The 21010-nt window shown below is 32.7% G+C and overlaps 1 protein-coding gene across 1 annotated transcript; it reads left to right on the top strand.

Moving 5' to 3' along the window:
* The first annotated feature begins 2987 nt into the window (after positions 1-2987).
* On the top strand, positions 2988-20388 carry LOC145278046 (uncharacterized). The gene is made up of 2 exons (XM_080130274.1): positions 2988-3324; positions 19502-20388. The coding sequence occupies exon 2, from the start codon at positions 19578-19580 to the stop codon at positions 20328-20330; it is 753 nt and encodes a 250-aa protein (XP_079986400.1). The 5' UTR covers positions 2988-3324; positions 19502-19577; the 3' UTR covers positions 20331-20388.
* The last annotated feature ends 622 nt before the right edge of the window (positions 20389-21010 follow it).

The following is a 21010-nucleotide window of genomic DNA, read 5'->3' as shown; positions in this document are numbered from 1 at the left end:
AAGAATTTAAATGTACCTTTTGAGTGCCAACTTGTAGTCTCTTCAGCCACTAGAGAGGACAAATGTTTAAAATGCATATAAACGTATAAGAGTTGGATATGCCTTTATTATACTATCAATGTCACTCTCCCCCATCCCCAAATGTTGAAAAGTAAAAAGGAAAATAAACAGGAAAGAAATATAACAATAAAAATAGGAAATAGGGTTATTCAGTAGACAATGGATCGGAATTTGTTCTTCAATGCAGACAAAAGAGAACTCAGGTGGAGTTTTAATTAAGGTGTGTGAATGACTGCAATAAAAGAATCAGACAATGGATGTAGATATATTTAAAGTTGGTTTGTTGGCACGTTGGAAAGTGGCTATGGGTTTTGGACAGACCATGAGTTTTTATCAAAGTTTGGAGCAGTTTTTGGCAATGCTCGATGACACTTGTTAGTTGGACATGTGACGACAGCGGGAGTTTTGACACAGTGGAAAACAAACCATGGCTCAGACAGAGCAGATGAGGAAATGAATTGATCAACCGAAAGATGGACACAACCTTGATGCAGATGTGAATTTTAGTTTTCAGAGGGTCGAAGGTATCAGACACACACACACACACACACACACACACACACACACACACACACACACACACACACACACACACACACACACACAGAGTCATAACTAAAATGGAAGGTGTCGGAGTTTGTGTTTTCCTTTCGAGTCGTTTTATATTTTTTTCTATATACTTGTGAACCTGTGTGCACCCCACGACAGTCGCCAATGCATAAAAGATGATGACATTGGCCAGAATTAGAATGAGAAAAGATGAAAGAAAAATCCGTGGCACACAACATTGGGATTGTTGAGTGGAGGACACCATAAGATAGAGTACGACTGCACATCTGACTAAGTGCTTCTTAAAGCACTATCTTACTATGACAGACTACAAAATCAATTTCGCAATCTAATGGGGAATAGTCTTTTTCTGCCTTCTACAGAATAGACATTGCTATTGTTATTATATGGAATGTGCTCGCCTGAACTCCAATCTTGTAAGATAACTCTTTTCATCAGAGGATAAGCATTAATAATAAAAAAATATGAATCACTGGATAGCATAAATTTGAAGACGTAAAAAAAAGTGCATAAAATAAAAGGTATTTCTAACAGAATAGACAAACTGAAATCAATCAATCAGTTAGCCAATCAATCGATTAAATTCCTTGAAGAGTAATCCGTGAAGCCAAAAGAAAAATCTAGAATCCAAGCATAAAGTGTCAGTTGTGGCATAAAAATTTGAAAAATCGGTACTTGTACAGTTTAATCAAGACATTAAAAAACGAAAATATTGGAGAAAAGTTTAAATTGTACGTATCCGTTATGGAATGAAGTTTTCGGAAAAAAAATTTCATTTAATTTCATCAAGTAGTTTTTGTTTTACCGCGAAAAAATAATTTGTTATGATACCAAGCAAAAGGTTCGATTTTTAGGAAAAAAAGCTAGTATTAAAGATGGGGAGGGAGTGCCGGCGCTTTAACTTTCACTACGTACATCAAATCTGTTGCCAAGGCCGCTGGAAAAATGGTCGGATCCTTCTATCGATCCAGTAGATATCTCACTGCTGATGCAATTCTCTATCTATATAAGAGCCAGATACGTCCAAGGATGGAATACTGTTGCCACATATGGGCAGGGGCTGCTAGAAAAGACTTGTCCTGCCTTGATAGGGTTCAAAATAGACTTCGTGGCCTAGTGGGAGATGAACTTTTCTCTTTGCTGCAACCTCTATCTCACAGAAGAGATGTTGCGAGTTTGTCTCTGCTTTATCGTTATTTTCATGGAAAGTGTTCGACTGAGCTTCAATCTATGGTCCCCCCCCTCACCAAACTTTCACAAGAAACACTAGACTAGCTGAAAACATTATCAATAATTTTCCACACTCTTTATCTGTGCCTAAACCTAAACATAGATTCCATGATCAAAGCTTCTTTCTTAGAACTGCACGCCTGTGGAATTGTCTTCCGTTTTCCTGCTTTCCAGCTGTCTATAATATGGTTGTCTTCAAGTCCAACGTGAACAAGTTTCTGATGAGCCGTTCCACTTAAGTTAACAAATTTACCGAACTTCCATTACTATCGATTACTATATTGTCCTTTTGACTACTCTACACTCTTTAACCCTTATCCTTGAGTGGCCTATCGGCCTTGATAAGTGGTGACGCCTATATAAAAAAAAAACAAACCCTAGAATTATCTCCCCGTGGCGTTTCTAAACTCCAAACAAATTTTTTTTTAAATCCAAGATGACTGCCTTCCAGCGCGCTCTATTAAAAACGTGTTTTTCCACTGTAAAAAAAAAAAAAAAAAAAAAAAAAAAAAACTACTCGATTAAATTAAGTGATTTTTTTTTTTCGGAGATCTTCAGTTCAAAACGGATACGTACTATATAACCCCCCCCCTTTTTTATTTTTTTTGTTTGTTTTTTAATGTCTTGTACAAGTACCGAAAAAATCAAATGATTAATAAAGCTGTAATATTCAAATTGAAAAGCAAGCCATCCCAAAAGTATGAATATATTATTTTAAAATCCAAAAAGTCAATAAGTCTAATCAAATTATATCCCACAACATGAATTATCGCCCTTCAACTTGGTCCATTTTATAAAGATGGCGACTATATTTTCTGAGTATTTCTAGCGTACAGCAAAACTAGCTTTAAAGTAAACGTTTTAATGTCATTTATTTTATTTTTACTAAAGCATTTTCTAGGTAAGTAAAAATCAGTCGTTGCGGAATTATCGAAACCCGTTTAATTCTAAATAATTTGGGTGACTGAAATAGGAATTAACCAATTTTCTCACGCTCAAGATGAAAAATAGTTCGTAAAGGCGTGCCCTTCCTGCGCAGAAAAAGCGATGAATTAGACCGGCTTTGGGCCAGTAATGAGAAACGATAGTTGTTAAAAAAAAAAAAAAAAAAAAAAAAAAAAGAGAAAGAAAGAAAAAGTCGGTTGTGTATGTGTGTGTGTGTGTGTGTGTGTGTGCGGGCGGCGGAAATAGATTTGCAAGGTGCTCGCTGGTAATGCCTTGTATGGAGAAAGGGGAAAAGGAAGCTGACAAAGAAGACTGAGAGATACGAAAAAAAAAAACAACAAAAAAACAACAACAAGAAAAACCCAAAAAACTCGTTCGGTGTGGGCGAAAAACCAAAAAACAAAACAAAACTTGCCTAACGAGTGCTACAACACAGTGGAATTTATTTGGACTACAATTTAATCATCTGGATTTGGGGCAAACAGCAACAAATAGTCTGAACTTTTGTTTAATACACTGGTTAGTATTACTTTTTCCTTTTTGTTTAGCCCATAAAAACTCCGGACAAAATCTGTTTGGTATCCATATAATAACTTTTAAACATGTATATTTGTGTTTTTAAGGTTAGTTTTCTGTTGAATGCGACTTTCTCGAAGTGTAAAATCTATGTAGAAAAAATATTTTTATCTTTTGTTTTTAATTACTGACTTGGGTATTTATTTAACTTCCAGTTTATAACTTACAATCAACTTCAAAAATACACTCTAATGGTTGTTTACGCTTCCAGCGATACAGACACATTCTTTATTAGTGTTTATAAGGATCGGGCCCCATAGCTGTCAATAGCTCTGTCACGGTTAAAAGTTAAGTGTTTGTTTCAATAGATCGATTTTTTTTTTAAGTGTCGTTTTAAGCAAACACAATAGTACTTAATTGTCATGTCGAAAATAATAATATATCCAAAAATTAGGAAAATTCATCAAGTAGAATATTAGTTCAAAGGGGTTTGTATTACTGTACAGTGTACACAATACACATAGATTCGAAAAAGTTGTCAAAAAACAAATATATAACAAATAAATGTTATCAAAGGCAAGATAAGTTACTTTTCTACCTAACTGGATATATTTTTTGTGTTTTTATTCAATGTAACATGTTTATTCAGCTCGAAAAGAATACAGTGTTTACCGATGTATTGAAAATTCAAAATGGCGCCCGACACTCTCTTTAACACGGTAAGTTCAGGAAAAGATGTTATAAATAATAAACTAGACAAAATACTGTTAGAAATTCGCTCAATATATGTTACCGTGACATAAGTTGACATATATTCGGTGTTTTTTTTAATAGTATTTTGTCTAGTTTATTATTTATAATACCTTTTCCCAAACTTACCATGTTAAAGAGAGTGTCGGGTGCCATTTTGAATTTTCCAATACATCGGTAAACACTGCATGTTTTTCGAGCTGAATAAACATGTTACATTGAATAAAAACAAACAAAAAAAAATGTATCCAGTTTGGTAGAAAAGTAACTTATCTTGCCTTTGATAATATTTATTTGTTATATATTTGTTTTTGACAACTCTTTCGAATCTATGTGTACAGTAATACAAACCCATAGTGACAGACTTTTTGGTAAGTTTTTTTACTTGGTTTCCACCTTAACAGTTTCCATTAGAATGACGACTTCATAAGTTTTCGAGTATGCTGAAAATGAATATCGCATTTGAATTTTCCACAAATAAATAGTTTTCCGGGTATTAAGCAAGGTAATTTCTTACGTTATAAATGGTGGATATTGTTGTACGCGCAAGCGCGCGCAAAAATATGCGACATGACAATTAAGTTTAGTACTGTTTTTTTTTCTTTTCTTCTTAAAGCCACATATTTCAAAAGTCGATCTGTCGACTCCATCTTAACATCAAAACTGATCACACAAGAAATAGAATCTGAAAAACACTTTCCGTTTTATTTACATTTCTTTTCATTTATTTGGTGTTTGTTTACAACGCATCTCAGATGAAAACGTTATTACGTTCTTACGGGTCATGTCGAAATTAGTGTAAATTTCAAAAATTGTGAAAAATGATCCAGTAGAAGATGTGCTAGTTGTAGTTTTAAGGAGATCAACAATTACGTTCTGTTTAATAATGGTGGAACCTTAATTTAAGTCAAGGGAGATAAGTAAGTTTGTCATACTGAATTGATGGCACCGCAATTCCACATGAAAGCGTATCTCGATAACTAATTATTTCTGCAAAATTTCAATGCGATTTTCGTATTCAGCATAGTCGAAATCTTCTAGAAGGTGTCATTTAAAGGAAAATTGTGGAGGTGGACCTAATCTAAGAAAATACCGATAAAACTCGATAATTTGATGAATTCTATTTTTACTTGTAATTATTTTTCTATTGGATCGTTTTTCATATATATTTTTTTAATTTGTACTAATTTTGTCATGACACGTGAGTACAGAATAATGTTTCCACCTGAAATGCGTTGGTTTAAACGATCACGCATCATCATCGTTTATTTATTTATCCTAATTGTTTTCTAAAATTTAGTTGTTTGTTTTATCCAATTTTGCGGCCAGTTTTATTTTATTTTATTTTTTGTGTGAATTGCATTCAAACAGAGTTTTCCGTTTGGGAAAGGTCAACGTGTTTTGTTGTAAACTTTGTGTCTGTCTACGAAATCTAAGTAATGGTCTGGTCCGCACGTTTCAACAATCATAAATAACTTTTAATTTTTCGTACTTCTGCAATTTACGGATCGTACTGAAATAAATAAATAAATAAAATAACATTAACAAACAGAAGATACTGTAAAAATTGAATCTAACTTGGAAACCTTCATCTAAAAAATAGAATTACCCCATTTTCATTTTTATTTATTTCAGAAAAGTATTAGAAAATATTTGGAATGCCATGTTTGCGTGAAAAGCAAAGATTTACAAAATTAAATAAAATTTTCGTAAAAATTGAAAATGAAAACAATCACCGAAACAAATAAACAAAAAGCAACAATCTACCAAAAAAAAAAAAAAAAAAAAAAAAAAGAGATAAAATACATCAGGAAAAAAATGGCGCTTCATTGGAATAAGAACAAAAATCGGAATATTGACTTTCAGTTAAAACTAATGTTATCTCCGTAATTGTCATGTCGAAATTAGTAAGCTATTAAAAAATTACGAAAAATGATAAAGTAGAAAATTAATTATTAATCTTAGGTACGTGCAAAATGAATAGCCGATGCTCAAAATGTATAAACATTTTTGGGTAATAATGTTCAAGAGCAGTGCTCGGAAAAATCAAGCTACCGGTAGTGGATACGGAACGGAGTCACGGAGTAAAAATACGGAAAACGATATATATATATATATATATATATATATATATATGAACAAATGATTAATAAAACATGTTAAAAGACATCTTGAAAAAGAGTTAAAAACATATTTAATTTTAAAAAAGGAAACACAAGATAAGTGGATAGTCCTTAATCCACGGAGTTTCGAAGAAATACTCTCCTTCTCATCAGAGGGCAGGAATTAGCAAAATGCAGGATCGGATTTTGCATATAAAAGTATTTAATGAAACTACAAGTAAGTAACAGATCTTACTTGGTTAAAATAAAGGGTGAGGTAAGGGGAACAGGAGGCAAAATAAAAATAAAAAGATTTCACATGAATGGACAGTCCGGTGAAGGGTAAAAATCCAAAAATGGTAAAATCCAAAACGGTAGAATTTAAAATTTCGATCCAATAGGTAAATTCCAAATGGTCCAAAAATAATCCAAAAGGCAGAGTTCCTTGGAAAAAGCGCAAAAGGAATGAATTCCAAATCATTAAAAGAAAAGTACCGGAGAGAATATTTAAAAACACGTCTGTCAAGACTGAATGAATCAAAAAAAATTTACCTCTTTAATATTTATTAAATTTAACTCTTTAATATTTATAATATATTTTAAGTTTACCATTTTGATTACCTTGGTAAACTTATTGTAATTTTATTTTTATTATATATATATATATATATATATATATATATATATATATATATGCACTAGCAATATTACCCGACCTTGGTCGGGGGTTGATTTAATGCTATTTTTATGCTTAAGAAATGTAAGATAAAATAAATATGTAAAAATATAAATTTTTGAAAAAAAATCTCAATCGAAATTTATGAGAAAAGAGAGAATTTTAAATAAGTGTTCGTGAATGCATAAGTATTGTATAACAAATGTGGTTTTGTTGTTGTTATGAGGAGTGTTTTGTTTTGATTAGTTAGTCAAAGAAAAAAAATCATTTTTGTTAAGTTAATTTGTATTTTTGTATAAATAAATGTTATTTAAAGTGTTAATTAAAGTCAAGTTAATGGAAAAAATGGAAGAACTATTTTAAAATATAAAAAAAATGTTAAGTTATATTTCTACTGTAATTGAGGTATTACCGTCTGTGAATGTTTGATTTAAGAAAGTAAATTGTCCAATTGTATCAATAAACGTCTTTCCAATTAACGGAACAACATTAAGAAGTTATGTCGTCAAACAAAAAAAGAAAGAGAAAACTCACTATAATGTTCGTGTGTGCATCTGTGCGTGCGCTGTGAAGTAGTAGTATGAACAATTCCATAACAGAAATACGGTATCAATGAGGGACCTGCTGATAGTTGTAGAGTTTCTCACAATGGACGGCGGCATTGTTAGATAACTCCAATTTCTTCTTGGTCAAATAAGTAACAAACAAGATGTTTTTTTTCTGAACACAAAAATATTTAACAACCAAAGCATTTATTGTATAAAAATGTATCAATATATAATTGTAAAAACATTTATTAAATATAATTTGGTACTTCTATAGTTTAATCAAGACATTAAAAAATGAAAATATTGAAAAAAAAAGTTGTATTTTATGTACTCGTCATGGAATAAAGTTTTCATACAAAAAACAAAATCACTTAATTTGATCAAGTTTTTTACAGAGGAAAATCAAATTTTAATGAGATTGATCGTATCGTCGCCATTTGCCTATTTCCGGGGACGAGGAGGGGCGGGGTATCTTTAAACAAAAAAGTGATTGACAAAATGAAAAATGGATTAAATAAAGGACAGAGAAACTCTGTAAAATAATTGAAAAAAAAACTAAAATATTTATCTAGGTATTTTTTCTGCCCATGTTTCAAAATAATCTCGTCAAATTTTGATTAACTCCAATCACCGCTTAAAGTTTTCTCCCCTGACGCCCTCTTTTTATCCGCGAAAAATAAGATGGCCATGACATGATCAATCTCATTAAAGTTTGATTTTCCTCTGTAAAAAAAGAAACTACTTGATCAAATTAAGTAGTTGCCATGTTTGTTTTTGTGTGCGTGAAAACAAACATGGCAACTTCTGAAAACCATCAGACAATACATTGGATAATAAAGGTCTTAATATCATAAAAAGTACTTGTTGGCGACAATTTTAAATGTGATATTCGTTAAAAATGGACCCGAATACTGTAAGAAATTTAATCATACATAATTTAGAACTTGGCAGAAAAGAAATTGACACAATGAAGGAAAGGCAAGCTTACACGGTATGAAGAAAACCAATCGTCTCTCTTTTGGGTTGCAAAAATCGTATTTAAAAAAATTTTTTTTTGCATCTCTGTATAGTCTTGTAGTTGGCTTCATAAGAAGTATTAGTTGAATCTCAGTAGAAATTCAACTAATACTTTTTATGAAGCCATGGAACCTTACAAAAAGCTTATGGAACCTTACAAGAACTTTAAACTCTACTCAGTAAAGTTCTTGTAAGGTTCCATTTAGTTGTGGCTCCTGTTAAAGGAAAGGCAGATAAGTTCTCCGAATAGAAAATACGATAATCAACATTATTCACTGATATAAGGAGACGAATAACGTCATTAATGAAACCTAATTGATTAGGTAAAAAGTATCTCTGTGGAGGGAAGGAAAGGCGCCAATCACCCTAAATGACTCCATGGAAGATAAAAGTGAGATGCTAAAACTGCATCTTACCTCTCTGAAAGAAATACACAAAGTAAAAGTTAGTGGATTGAACACCAGTTGACGCCTGGTGTTCCAATTTCAATCCACCAATCAAAATGGCTGTAATAGAACATGATTTTAATTCATCAACCAATAAAAGTTTGCCTCTCAAGTCGTGCAATTTCTGACAATACCTCTAAAAAGTCAACTTTTTAAAGGTAAGTCCTTAGTTGGTACTCTAGCGCACATTGACCTCTTTTGTTTATTAAATTGTTAGGTGAAAGTACAGAACGAATGCAAAACTCCTCTTGTCCATTAGAGCATAAGTTCCTAAATAATAACTTTATTATTTCAGCACGGTCCGTATATTGCATAAGTATCAAAATAATTCTTACCAACACATTCATTTTAGGTTTCAGAATATTTTAGATAACGGTTGATATTTTGTATCATTTGAATTATTTTTCTCATCTGGTTCCAACGTTTGAGGGTAAATGGTAAAAAAGATCGTGGTCATTGAAGAACCTGAGAAAACTTATGTATAAGTATTAAAAATGCCTTCATATTGTCGTTTTTGTTATATATTACTAAGTGAAGAATCATTTCCATTTAAAATCCATCTAGTACTAAGCATGTAAAATTGAAATGTACCAACATTATGTAAATAAGCTAAATCAAAACAAAATGGCCACAGAATCTGACCTGATGTCGTGTTTATCTAAACCAAACTAGAATTTCCAGTGCAAATAGTTTTTAGGAAGGTAGAGATAAGGAATATAAAACTTTATTGCTTTTATATCCATTCTCTTTCTTTCTCTATTCGTTTGACTATTCATCATAATTTATAACCATAGAAAAGCTATCATCTCAGCACAGCAGAAAGGCCAGGCACATAAAATCAACAGTAGGTTCTTTGATATGGCAGGTGCGTCTTAGAGCACACTTAGAATATGATACTTGACTTTTACATTTTAAACTTTAATTTAAACCATTATATAAAAAAATATAATAGTGTATAATTGCGAATTGGGAAAAAGCTAACAAAAAGAAGCTTTGATAATTTTATAAATATTAGTACATTAGAAGAGTATCTGATTCAAAGTTAGCAGCAAACGGTCTTTGGTCAGATTCTTTTCCTGATATTAAACTTCATCAGTAATATAACTTCCAACAAGATTTTCAATTTTCCAACTTTATTTTAAATTGTTTGAAAATACAGAATAGTTAACAAGACCCTTCCTCTTCATGTTAAGGATGCCTTTTTGAATAATGACATTATTATTTCAGCACTGTCAGTAACTTTTATTGAGTGAATTTCTACCAGTAATTTATTTTAAGTCATTATCGAGACTCGAAAGATATGACCCTATCATGTCAGTCATTTTTTTCTCATTCTCGCATAACGCTCGACACTACTTGTTTTACGAAACGAATAAACGTTTTAAAGTCTATTTTTAAACAAACCCAACATTCATATTATAAAAAAAAGTTTTATTTAATTAAGTAAATTTGTCAATCAATTTTCCCAATTTTCTGTGTAATGACATGCTTTTTAACAAGTAAAAATCGTTTTGGCGCAACAAAATTAAAAGCAGTTGCTGCCAGCAATTTAATCTTTGAATTAAGTTCCCATTTTCAAGACTTAAAAAATAAACTGAATTTAGGTAAATATGGCAGCGGTAAAATTTTATTTACACTTTTTCCAGACTATTGTACATAAATATTTATTATAAAATTATTAAATGAAACGTTATAATTATTTTTTTAGCGCTTCTATAGAATTTGAACCTAACCAAACCGACTTTTTCCAAACCAAAGCTAAAGAGGCTTAGCCTTGTTTTAAACTAGGGAAATGGAAGCTTGGCCTATACTTTTCGAATGGTCCTGCTTTTCAGTTGTCAAAATGCCATTTTTACTTATTCACTTTTGCCATTTTTACCGTGTCATTTTTTCTGATACCATTTTTAAAAACAAATTTAAAATGATGAAACAATAACATTTTAGTTATCATTTTATGAAAAAAAAACAATGAAGTATAATGCAAATTTTTTATTTGACACAGTTTGCTGCCGACTTCAAGTCGCCTTTTCCTCTGCATCACCATAATATTTATTGATAAAAATATAAATTAATAATATTTAATAAAAGCAACATGAAACCCTTTTTGGTGTTTGTTGAGATATAGTCGACAGATCTATTTAAAAAAAACAAAAACAAAAAAAAACATGTTTTAAGCAAAAAAAATATTATGTAATTATTTGTCAAAACGAAAATAGTAATATATCCAAAAATTACAAACATTCATCGAGTAGAAAGTTATTTATAGTTAAAAGTAATTTGTACGGAAAATTGGGTAAAATTGCATTTTTCTTAGACGTTATAAAGTAGATGGTAAGAGTCTACACACAGGGAACATAACCCTAACCCTAACACCTTAGATTATTTGTTCATGGCGTCAATATTTGTTGTCAATAGTGATAGAATTTATCTTGCTAAAAACACAAAAGCAGTTGTTCTATTTGATGAATTTTCATAATTTTTGGATGCATTACTATTTTCAACATAAGTACGTACTATTGTTTTTGCTTAAAACGACATCTTTAAAAAAAAAAAAACGATCAGTCCTAACAAGGAACAAGTCGACGGATCTATTTTTTTAAAATATGATGTTCTAAGCAAAAACAATATTATGTACTTAATTGTCATGTCGAAAATAGTAATATATCAAAATATTACGAAAAGTCATTGAGTAGAACAGATACTATTGTGTTTTAGTAAATAAGCTTAAATGTTAATCTCCGTTAAAATGTAATGTAAAATATGCGTTTCGAGTTATGTTTCCTCTGTGTGAACTCTTCACCATCTAAGAAAAATGCAATTTTACCCAATTTTCCGTAAAAATTACTTTCTCTTTTTTCTTTTTCTTTTTTTTTTTTTTTTTTTTAAATTTCATTTTCACCCCAAACAAGGCACAGTGCCACTTTGATGTCAGTACAGTTGGGAAAACAGGAACCCAGAAGGGATTTCCAGAGTCTAACAGTTCTGGAAAAGAAACTATTAGAGTAGAAGGCTTTCTTACATCTAGGGATCTCTACTGTGTAGGGGTGGAATTTTGCTGCTTGCCTGGTTTGTTGGGGTATTTACGTCGAGGGGATACAAGGGCTTGTAGTTAATCAGAGCATACACCATTAAAATACTTGTAGAACAGGCGAGGGATGCAAGATTTCATCGATGGGACAGAGGTTGAAGCTTAGATGACAGTTCAGGACCTATCAGGTTGGCAACTCTCTTTTGAACCCTGTCCAGGAGCAAGACTAGTAGTAGCAGATGCACAAGCCCAAATATGACAGCATTACTCCATACCTGGGTGAATGGTGGCCTTGTAGAGGTACAGGATACTTTCAGGCGTAAGTAGCTTTCTAGCACGGTAGAGAGAGCCCACTTTTTTTGCAGCAGCCTTGACAATGCTCTCAATATATCTGTTCTAACTCATGTTCCCTCTGAACATTAAGCTGACGAGTGTGAAAGAAGTACTTTCAGGTAAGGTATCTTTAGTGGTAGAGAAGGTTTCTTGTAATTATTGAAGGAAACAAGCTTAGTCTTGGTAACATTGAATGTGGCCATCCATTTTTGTCCCCATTCTACTACAGATTGGACATCTTCTTCTAAGTGTCATCAGCAAATATACCCATCTCGGAGACAATTTTGTTAGGGAGGTCATTTATGAATATTAGGAGTAATAAAGGTCCAACAATAGACCCCGGAGGTACACCCACATTTATATCATATTGTTTAGATGTACGACCGTCGAGGACAACCTGGATTCTTCTCTTATTTAAGAAGGATTTAATTATGTTAAGTATTCGTCCAGTTATACTGTATGATCTGATTTTACTAAGAAGACCATCGTGCCATACCCTGTCAAAAGCCTTAGATATATCTAGGGCTACCGCTCTACCCTTCTCTGCTTTTTTCAGTGTATGGTATATATGTTCAGAGATTACAGTTAGGATATCTGCTGTAGAACAGGCATGTCGAAAATAGTAATATATATCCAAAAATTACATATTGTTGGTCGGTCAGAAGTTTAGCAGCTGTAAGGTGATGGACTAGAACTTGGTTAATTATGGACCTAAATATTTTGTCGAAAAGTGGGAGGAGGCTAATGGGGCGATAATTTACTGGGTCAGTTCTTTCGCCAGAACTCTTGTAAACTGGTATCACAGAAGCAGTTTTTCAGCAGTCAGAAAAGCAAGATTCATTAAGACATTTGTTGTAAAGTTTGGAGAGCACCAGAGCAACCTCAGCGGAGCATTTTTAATAGCACAGCCAGAATGCAATCGGGTCCACATGCTTTTGAGGTGTCTAGGTTTTTTATGATATCATGCACCTGAGAAGGGGAAGTTTTCAGATCATCCAATGTGGCGTCCGTCCGCAAAGGAAAGTCAAGGAGGGAGTAGTTTGCTGGGTCTAATGTGGAGTTTGAGGCAAACCGATTGGTAAGCATGTTAGCCTTCTCAGTTGCCGTGCAAACAACCTCATGATTGTTAGATAGAGGAGGAATTGTCGATTGCACATTATTTACTATACTGTTGTAGATTTTCCAGAAATCACGGGTTCCTAATTTCGGTGCTTCGATGCATTTTCTGGTGGTTTCGGTATATTCTCTCTTAGCTGTCACTATTTCTTACAATTACTTCTAGCTTCTATATACTTTTGTCCGTTTGTACTGGACTTTCAACTATAAATAACTTTCTAGTCGATGAATTTTCGAAAATTTTGGATATATCACTATTTTCAACATGACAATTAAGTACATAATATTGTTTTTTTTATGTCGTTTTAAGAAAAAAAATCGATCTATCGACGCTATCTCAACAAACATACTATTTTTAATGCCTATACAGAAGTTTTCTCGCATTCTTCTTTGACCCAGACCTTAAAACATTACCGCAAAACATTGTGAACAGAACAACGAAGATGAGAACAGTAGTCCGAATAATCCATTTACACTTTTTTGTATGAAATTGAGCTTTAAGAGTCCCTAAAATTTGAAAGCATCAGGCAGACTAACATTTTTCAGCAATCTCTAACAATTGCGCTCTCAAAACTAGGATATCGGAAACCATGTCGAGGTATTTTGTTTGAAGAAATTGTTTTTGTTTTCGCACTTGAAACAATAAAAATGTAACAAACTTTATTTTTTACATTTTTTTTAAATAAAGTTTTTTTTTTTGTTTTGACAATGAAAAAAGAAAATTTTTATTTTTTTTACATTTCTATATATGAAGACTTTTTGAAATAATATATCAAATATATTAGCACAAGCAGTGATGAAACTGGGATAGTTTTTTTTTAATGGGCTGTTTCTGTATGGTTTAGTGTTTCATTTCAAGTTTGGTGACTTCTGTTCCATATTTGCATCAACTATATCCATTTCCGCCATCTTGGCTTTAGGATCGCAATTGTTACAGATTGCTCATTTTTTTATGTTGTCACTTAAACTTAGGCTTAATGGTAAAGTTGAGCAAGGGCGTATATTTTTGTATGACTTAACATTGAAATATTGAGTCTTGTCCAGAATTTTCCCTATACTAACAAAAAAAAAAAAAAAATCTGTATGATGTACATACCTATGATGGAATGGAAATATATTTTTAAAAAATCGCATGAATAGTTCAAGTAGTTTTATTTTTATAAAGAAAATTATTTTCAAGCGATGAGTAGAAATTTGTAGGCATTACAACATAAATCTTGTAAGTTTGAATTATTGAGTTATCTCCCTTTTTTAAAGATTGTTTTCAAAATGACGGACAAGTTTTCAATCTAATAGTTATGTTGCATCTCTGTGCCTGTTTTATAAATATTTTAATGGAACGTGCTCTGATGAACTCGTTGCATTTGTGCCCCCTAAACATACATATCGGCGACAAACCCGTTAGGCAACAAAATCTCACCTCTTCAATGTTGAAGTCCCTAAAGCTTTCTACTCTTATAGTTTCTTCCCTCGAACAGCTCGACTTTGGAATTCCTTTCCTGCTACCTGCTTCCTTGATTGTACTGATATGCAGAAGTTTAAATGTAATATAAACCAACGTCTTGTTAATCTTTTCTAGGCATGGTCCCAAATTGTAGCCCCTTGCATCCAAGTGTCAATATGTCGTTAGGGGTGAACATGAGTAAAAAAAAAAAAAAAAAAAAAAAAAAAAAAAAAGGCAGACGTTATTCAGTTACTTATAAAATTTGTTTTTCTTATTTAAACTAGATGACCAATTTACGTGAATTTTGAAATATATTTTCGTTCTGTTATGGGTACATACATCAGACAGATTTTTCTGTACTTTTTTTTTTTTTTTTTTTAATATCGGGTAGAGAAGTAATTCTAGACAAGAACCAAAACTATGTAATGATAATAACATAAAATTTTATTTTCAAAGTAATAACATACTTTTAAACGTTAATATTTGTAAGAGACATTTTAAGCGAATCGCCGAATCTGTCTTGTTAGTTTATGGATAATTCAGGAAAGGGTAGGTCATTGCGCTTGACATTTCGAAAGCGTTTGACAAAGTATGGCATTCTGCTATTCTACACAAACTTCAGGGTTATGGTATTAGTGGTGAGGTTCTTGACATTTTTTTTTTTTTTTTTTTTACAAAGGAGTCCCACCTATCAAGGCCTGGAGGCTACTTGAGGATAAAGGTTAATGAGTATACAATAGTCATTGGCATAATAGCGTATTAGTAGTGGGAATTTGGTATAATTTGATTATTTAAAGGGACGGCCCAGGAAGAACTTGTTTACATTGGACTTGAAAATGACCACATTGTAGTCAGTTGGAAAACAGGCAAACGGAATAGAGTTCCACAGGCGGACAATTCTAGGAAAGCTTTGTTCATGGACTCCACATTTAGGTTTAGGCACAGAGAATAGGGGAAATTTTGATAGTGGTTTTAGCTAGACGAGTGTTTTTTTGTGAAAGTTTGGCAAGAGTGGGGGGATCAAAGATTGGAATGAACGAGCACTTGCCAAGGAAATAACGACAGAGCAGAGACAGGCTAGCAATGTCACTTTAGTGGGGAAAGAGGTTACAAGAAAGATAAAAGAGAGGGCTTTTCTTTTTAATCGTAGCTTGCGAGGAACTCTGGATAGTCTCTTGTTTTTTGTTTTGTTTATCAATGCTGGTATTCCTCAGGGCTGTATTCTAGGTTCAACTGTTTCTTTATTGTGTTTATTGCATTTATTTGCTTCCCCACCAAAGCAAATTAGACACAAGGCCATTTTTAATGTGGGGTAAAAACCAGCTCCCCTAAAAGTAGGCAAAAAGGGGGCACTCTGGTTACCAAAAATAATAATTGTCCCAGTATAGAGGGTTTCCCCTCCATTGACTGGTACAAATTATCTTAAGTGCAGCATCTGCAGAACAGATGGTGTTTATTTGCTCCCCCACTGAGCAAATTAGGCACAAGGCCGTTTTTAATGTGAGGTAAAAACCAGCTCCCCTAAAAGGGGTCACTCTGGTTACCAAAAATAATAATTGTCCCAGTATAGAGGGTTTCCCCTCCATTGACTGGTACAAATTATCTTAAGTGCAGCATCTGCAGAACAGATACTACACTTTGATCCCGGCCCAAAGGCCAAGAACAACAGAAAAAAAAAAGGCAAGCCTCAACTGTTTCTTTATATCAATAATCAGTGCAAGTGTTGTATATTGCTTTATATTGGAGGAGATGATATATTAAAACGTGTCATGAGTTATCTAGTGGATGTGAGATATTGTTCTTTTAACAGACAGATAATAGACATATAAATCGTATGTATGTTGTTTAGCCAGGAGGACATAATATTGACGTGTAAACTGAATCATGTTGTATCAGACTTATCGCACGGGATATTTTTACAGTTCATATGTAAGAAGAATAATATATGCTTCATACCTTTTTTCTTGAAGAGTTCTTCTGTATCTTTCCACTGCTCCGTGACGAACCATGAAACAATCAGCACCATCCAATTGAGACATCTGTTCTTATTTGTGAAACCATTAAAACAACTCTTTATATTTTTATAATATAAATTTATTACAATTGTCTCAAATGGTTTTCACAGGATCTGCAGTTTGTCTACATTTCTATTCTTACAGCTCGCTCCCTAGATGTCTGTTCACCCCAGTCTAGACGTCTGTCCGCTCTGGTGGTCAATCCTCAACTCTCTGAATCTCCAAAACTAACTACATCACGTGTTCTCTTACGTCACCTAATTACGTGTCTCAGACCAACCTAATGTCCACAACTAGTTATTTGTTTATTCAAACCCCTAAAATAATGTTTACATATATTTTCTATTTTCACATTCCTTTTGCGATTCACACGTCAATCATTTCTACTGCAATTTAATTGTTTATTCTTCTAATCATAATAACTGATCCAGCGACCATCCGTCACTCAAATCAATTAATAAGAATACAATAACAATAATAATAATGTTTTGACCATTGACCCCGCTTGTCACAGTTAACAGATACTACGCTATGATCACAGCCTAAAGGGTCATAACATTACACAAGTCCATAGTTCAACCTAAATAATAAAATGCAGAAAAATCTTTATGTATGTACCTACCATGGCATGAAAATATCATTCCAAAAGTCATGTAAATTAATGAAATAGTTTTTTTGTATATAAAGAAAATATAATAATTTTTAAACGATTTTAAGCAATTAATGTAACAATCGTTAGCATTACAAGGCTGATTTCGCAAGTTTGTATTATGGAGTTATCTGCCCTTGTTTTTTTTTTGTTTTTAATATAGCAATGCAAGACAGTTCTTTTTGCTTACTCATGAAATTTGATTTTCTTAGTCAAAAATAAAACTACTTCATCAATTTACGTAATTTTTGGAATATGACATGTTTGTTTTATGATGAGTATGTATATTATTAAAAAAAAAATCTGTATTTTTGTTTTTTAGTGAGGTAAAATTCTGGGCAAGAACTCTGTGAAAATTAACATCTATGCAGATGATGTTATTCTCTAATCTCGCATTGCTTCTGTCCATCACTCTCAGATCAGTTGAAATATGCAGCTGATCTAGACGTTGACTTGAATTCAATTATGGATTAAGGTCTTGTTTTATTTGTTAAGACTCAGCTCATGTCTTTCAATTGTCATCAAATCTTTCTTGGAGTTTATTAAATCAAACTTATCGCACAGGATATTTTTACAGTTCATATGTAAGAAGAATAATATATGCTTCATACCTTTTTTTCTTGAAGAGTTCTTCTGTATCTTTCCACTGCTCCGTGACGAACCATGAAACAATCAGCACCATCCAATTTTATTTTCTTCCTGTTGATTTTTGGAATATGACCCTTTTCTTCTTCTCATAAAGTTGCTTCTCTCTATTGCTCTAAACACTATTTTACACCTGACGCTATTCTCTATCTCTACAAATCTATTATCAGACCATGTATGGAGTACTATTTTATTGTCATATTTGGGCTGGTGAATCTGTGTCCCATGTGAAGGTTCTTGATAAATTGCCCCCCCCCCTTTTTTCTTCACTGCAACTTCTCTTTTGCAGATGTGATGTTGCTAGTCTCAGTCTTTTCTAAAAATACTATTATGGCTTGTGTTCTTCAGAATTGTCTCATCTATTTTCTGCTTCCTTTGTTTCAGCTCGTTTGACTCGTTGGTCTAGTGATCTTCATCAATTCATTCTTTTAATACCTCATTGTAATACAGCTTCCTATTCCAGTAGCTTATTTCAAAGAATTGAAGGCTTGTAAGACTCTTTCTACCGACTATATTCCCCATACCTATAGCTTTGGTCTTTTGAAGACTAAGGCCAATAAGTATCTCCTGTCTTTGTGATAATTGTTTTTGTTCTTGTTAGCTCCTTACATAAAGTGGCTTCATGCTTTGTCTAGAGCGATTGCCATTAAAAAAAAAGCGTTGGAAAATTCAAAGCCTCCATTTTATCTTAAAAGATGGATACTCCCTGTTAGAGTAACTGCATGTGTAATTGTGAAGCAAGGTTTGCACGTGTCTCCTAAATTGACACTGTCTGATTTCAGTGGCAATTAGAAATCTAAGATGATTGGAAACAATGCCAAGATAAGCAGAGAGCACATACAGCACCTGGTTTCCCAAATGTTACCAATTTAGCACTAGCCAGACTCAATGTGGCTTAACATTAGTAATCTAATGGAAAAAGTGTGTCAATGTGATTCTAGTTGGAAAATTAATTAAAAACACTTTGCATTTATTTGCCCATTTGTGATTTATTTGCGTTGTTTTTTTGTTTTGTTTTTTTTGTGCATTTTAGCTTTTAAGGACATTTAAAAAAATTTTTTTTGAAGACTTAAACTCAGAACGGGGGAGACAATTAAAAAAAATTCTTAATGTTTTCCAATAGTGATTGTTCAAAACTATAAATTTTGATAATTATTTTTATTTAGGAAAGTTTAATTTTGTAAAGAAAGTTTTTTTTTGTTTTTTTTAAATTTTTTTTTAGTCATATATTTAAGAACTTCTTGAATTGTCTCTCCTTGTTTTTAATGAAACTAATCAGAAATAAAAACAACAAAAAAGAAAAAATTCATCTCAGAAACTAAAATGGACAAGTGTTGTTATTTTTTTATTTTTTTATTTTCTTCCTGTTAACTTGGTTAACTTTAATTTCAATTTTTTTTTTCTTTTGCAGAAATACTTCATCAACAAATCAAATTCGGATCATTACAAAACTTTATTTTCCCACCCAAATAAATTTCATTGTTAACATGGAATCAAATTTAGGATTTCTGTTATTCTCTTTGGTATTCGTATCAATTCCGGCAGCACTTTTGGCTGACGAAACTTTGGTTTGGCGGCCTGACACCTACCCTCACCCAAGAAACCAATTCTCTCTCTGTAATCGCAATAAAGAAAGCTGGGTGTGTGATCCGAACCATCTCCTTGCAAAAGATGAGGCCGACACCCTTAATTTCGTTCTCGAACAGATGCATTCAAAATACACGCCCTGTCCATGCAGTGCCTTCCTCTGTGAACAAAACCCAAACGGTTATTATATGACTATTATTCTGGCCAAAAAAATCGAGACCGGAACAAATACCAGTCGGCCTGCTATCCTCAGCCACGCCATGAACTTTGTCTCATCTCTCAAGAAACGGATGCCATTTCTGGAAGATCGTTGCGATGAGGGGATCATTCTGTTTTATTCAAAGGACGATGACATTTTACTGACCTACACCGGGAAAACAGGTCACCATGTTCTGACGAAAGATCTCATTGAAGAAATTACAATCCGGGCTGGGAAGAATTTTGAACCTGGTGAGGACTTGTCTGTCGGGCTGATGAAAATGGTTCTTCATTATAGGCAGGTTTTGAATGGCCACTACGTACCCCTGTCTCCAGCTCTAGGAGGAGAGACCCTGATCGGGGGAGTAAGCACAATCAGACCACTGTCTCAAGCCTATATTCATATTTTTCTTTTGGCTATTCTGGCTGGACTTTTCGCTCTGATTGGTAACTAAAGGTTAAACTAAGTTTTTTTTTTTTTTTTTTTTTTTTTGTGTGTGTGTTTGTCCAGAATTCAACCTAATTAAAAAAAAATGTGATGTATGTCACAAAGCAAAAAGAGTCATATTCCAAAAATCATATAAATTGATCAAATAGTTTTTTTCTGTAAATAAAAAATCATATAGTGTGACCTGGATATAAGAGACCTGAATACAAGAAAACGGATATAAGAGAGATTTTCTCTGGTCCCAAATTAGAGCCGGTGTTAATGTACAGTGTAACCCGGATATAAGAGGCCACAGTCTCTTATATCCGGGTTACGCTGTATTTTCTTAATTTTTAACGAGCTACTATTAATTGCAACCATAATCGAGCTGATTATGACCTCTCTATTTCTGGAGAGGTTGTTAAGAGGGAGGTAATCAGTGATGAATTTTAAAGATGGTGGAGTGAGACACACCTTCCTCATAAAATTTGATTTATTTTAATTAAAAATCTACATGATCAGTTTACGCGATTTTTGGAATAGGACCCTTTTCGCCCTTTGATGAATATGTAAATCATGAAGGTTTTTCTGATTTTTCTGATTTTTAATTAGGTTGAATTCTAGACAAGCACCTTTATTTATTTATATATATATATATATATATATATATATATATATATATATATATAATTTTTTTTATTTAAAAAA

This window comes from Euprymna scolopes, chromosome 6, assembly GCF_053919585.1.
Source record: "Euprymna scolopes isolate OS-2025 chromosome 6, ASM5391958v1, whole genome shotgun sequence".
Lineage (NCBI taxonomy): Eukaryota > Metazoa > Mollusca > Cephalopoda > Sepiida > Sepiolidae > Euprymna > Euprymna scolopes.
The sequence above is the reverse complement of the archived record's forward strand: the minus strand, read 5'-3'. Positions and strand labels throughout refer to the sequence as shown.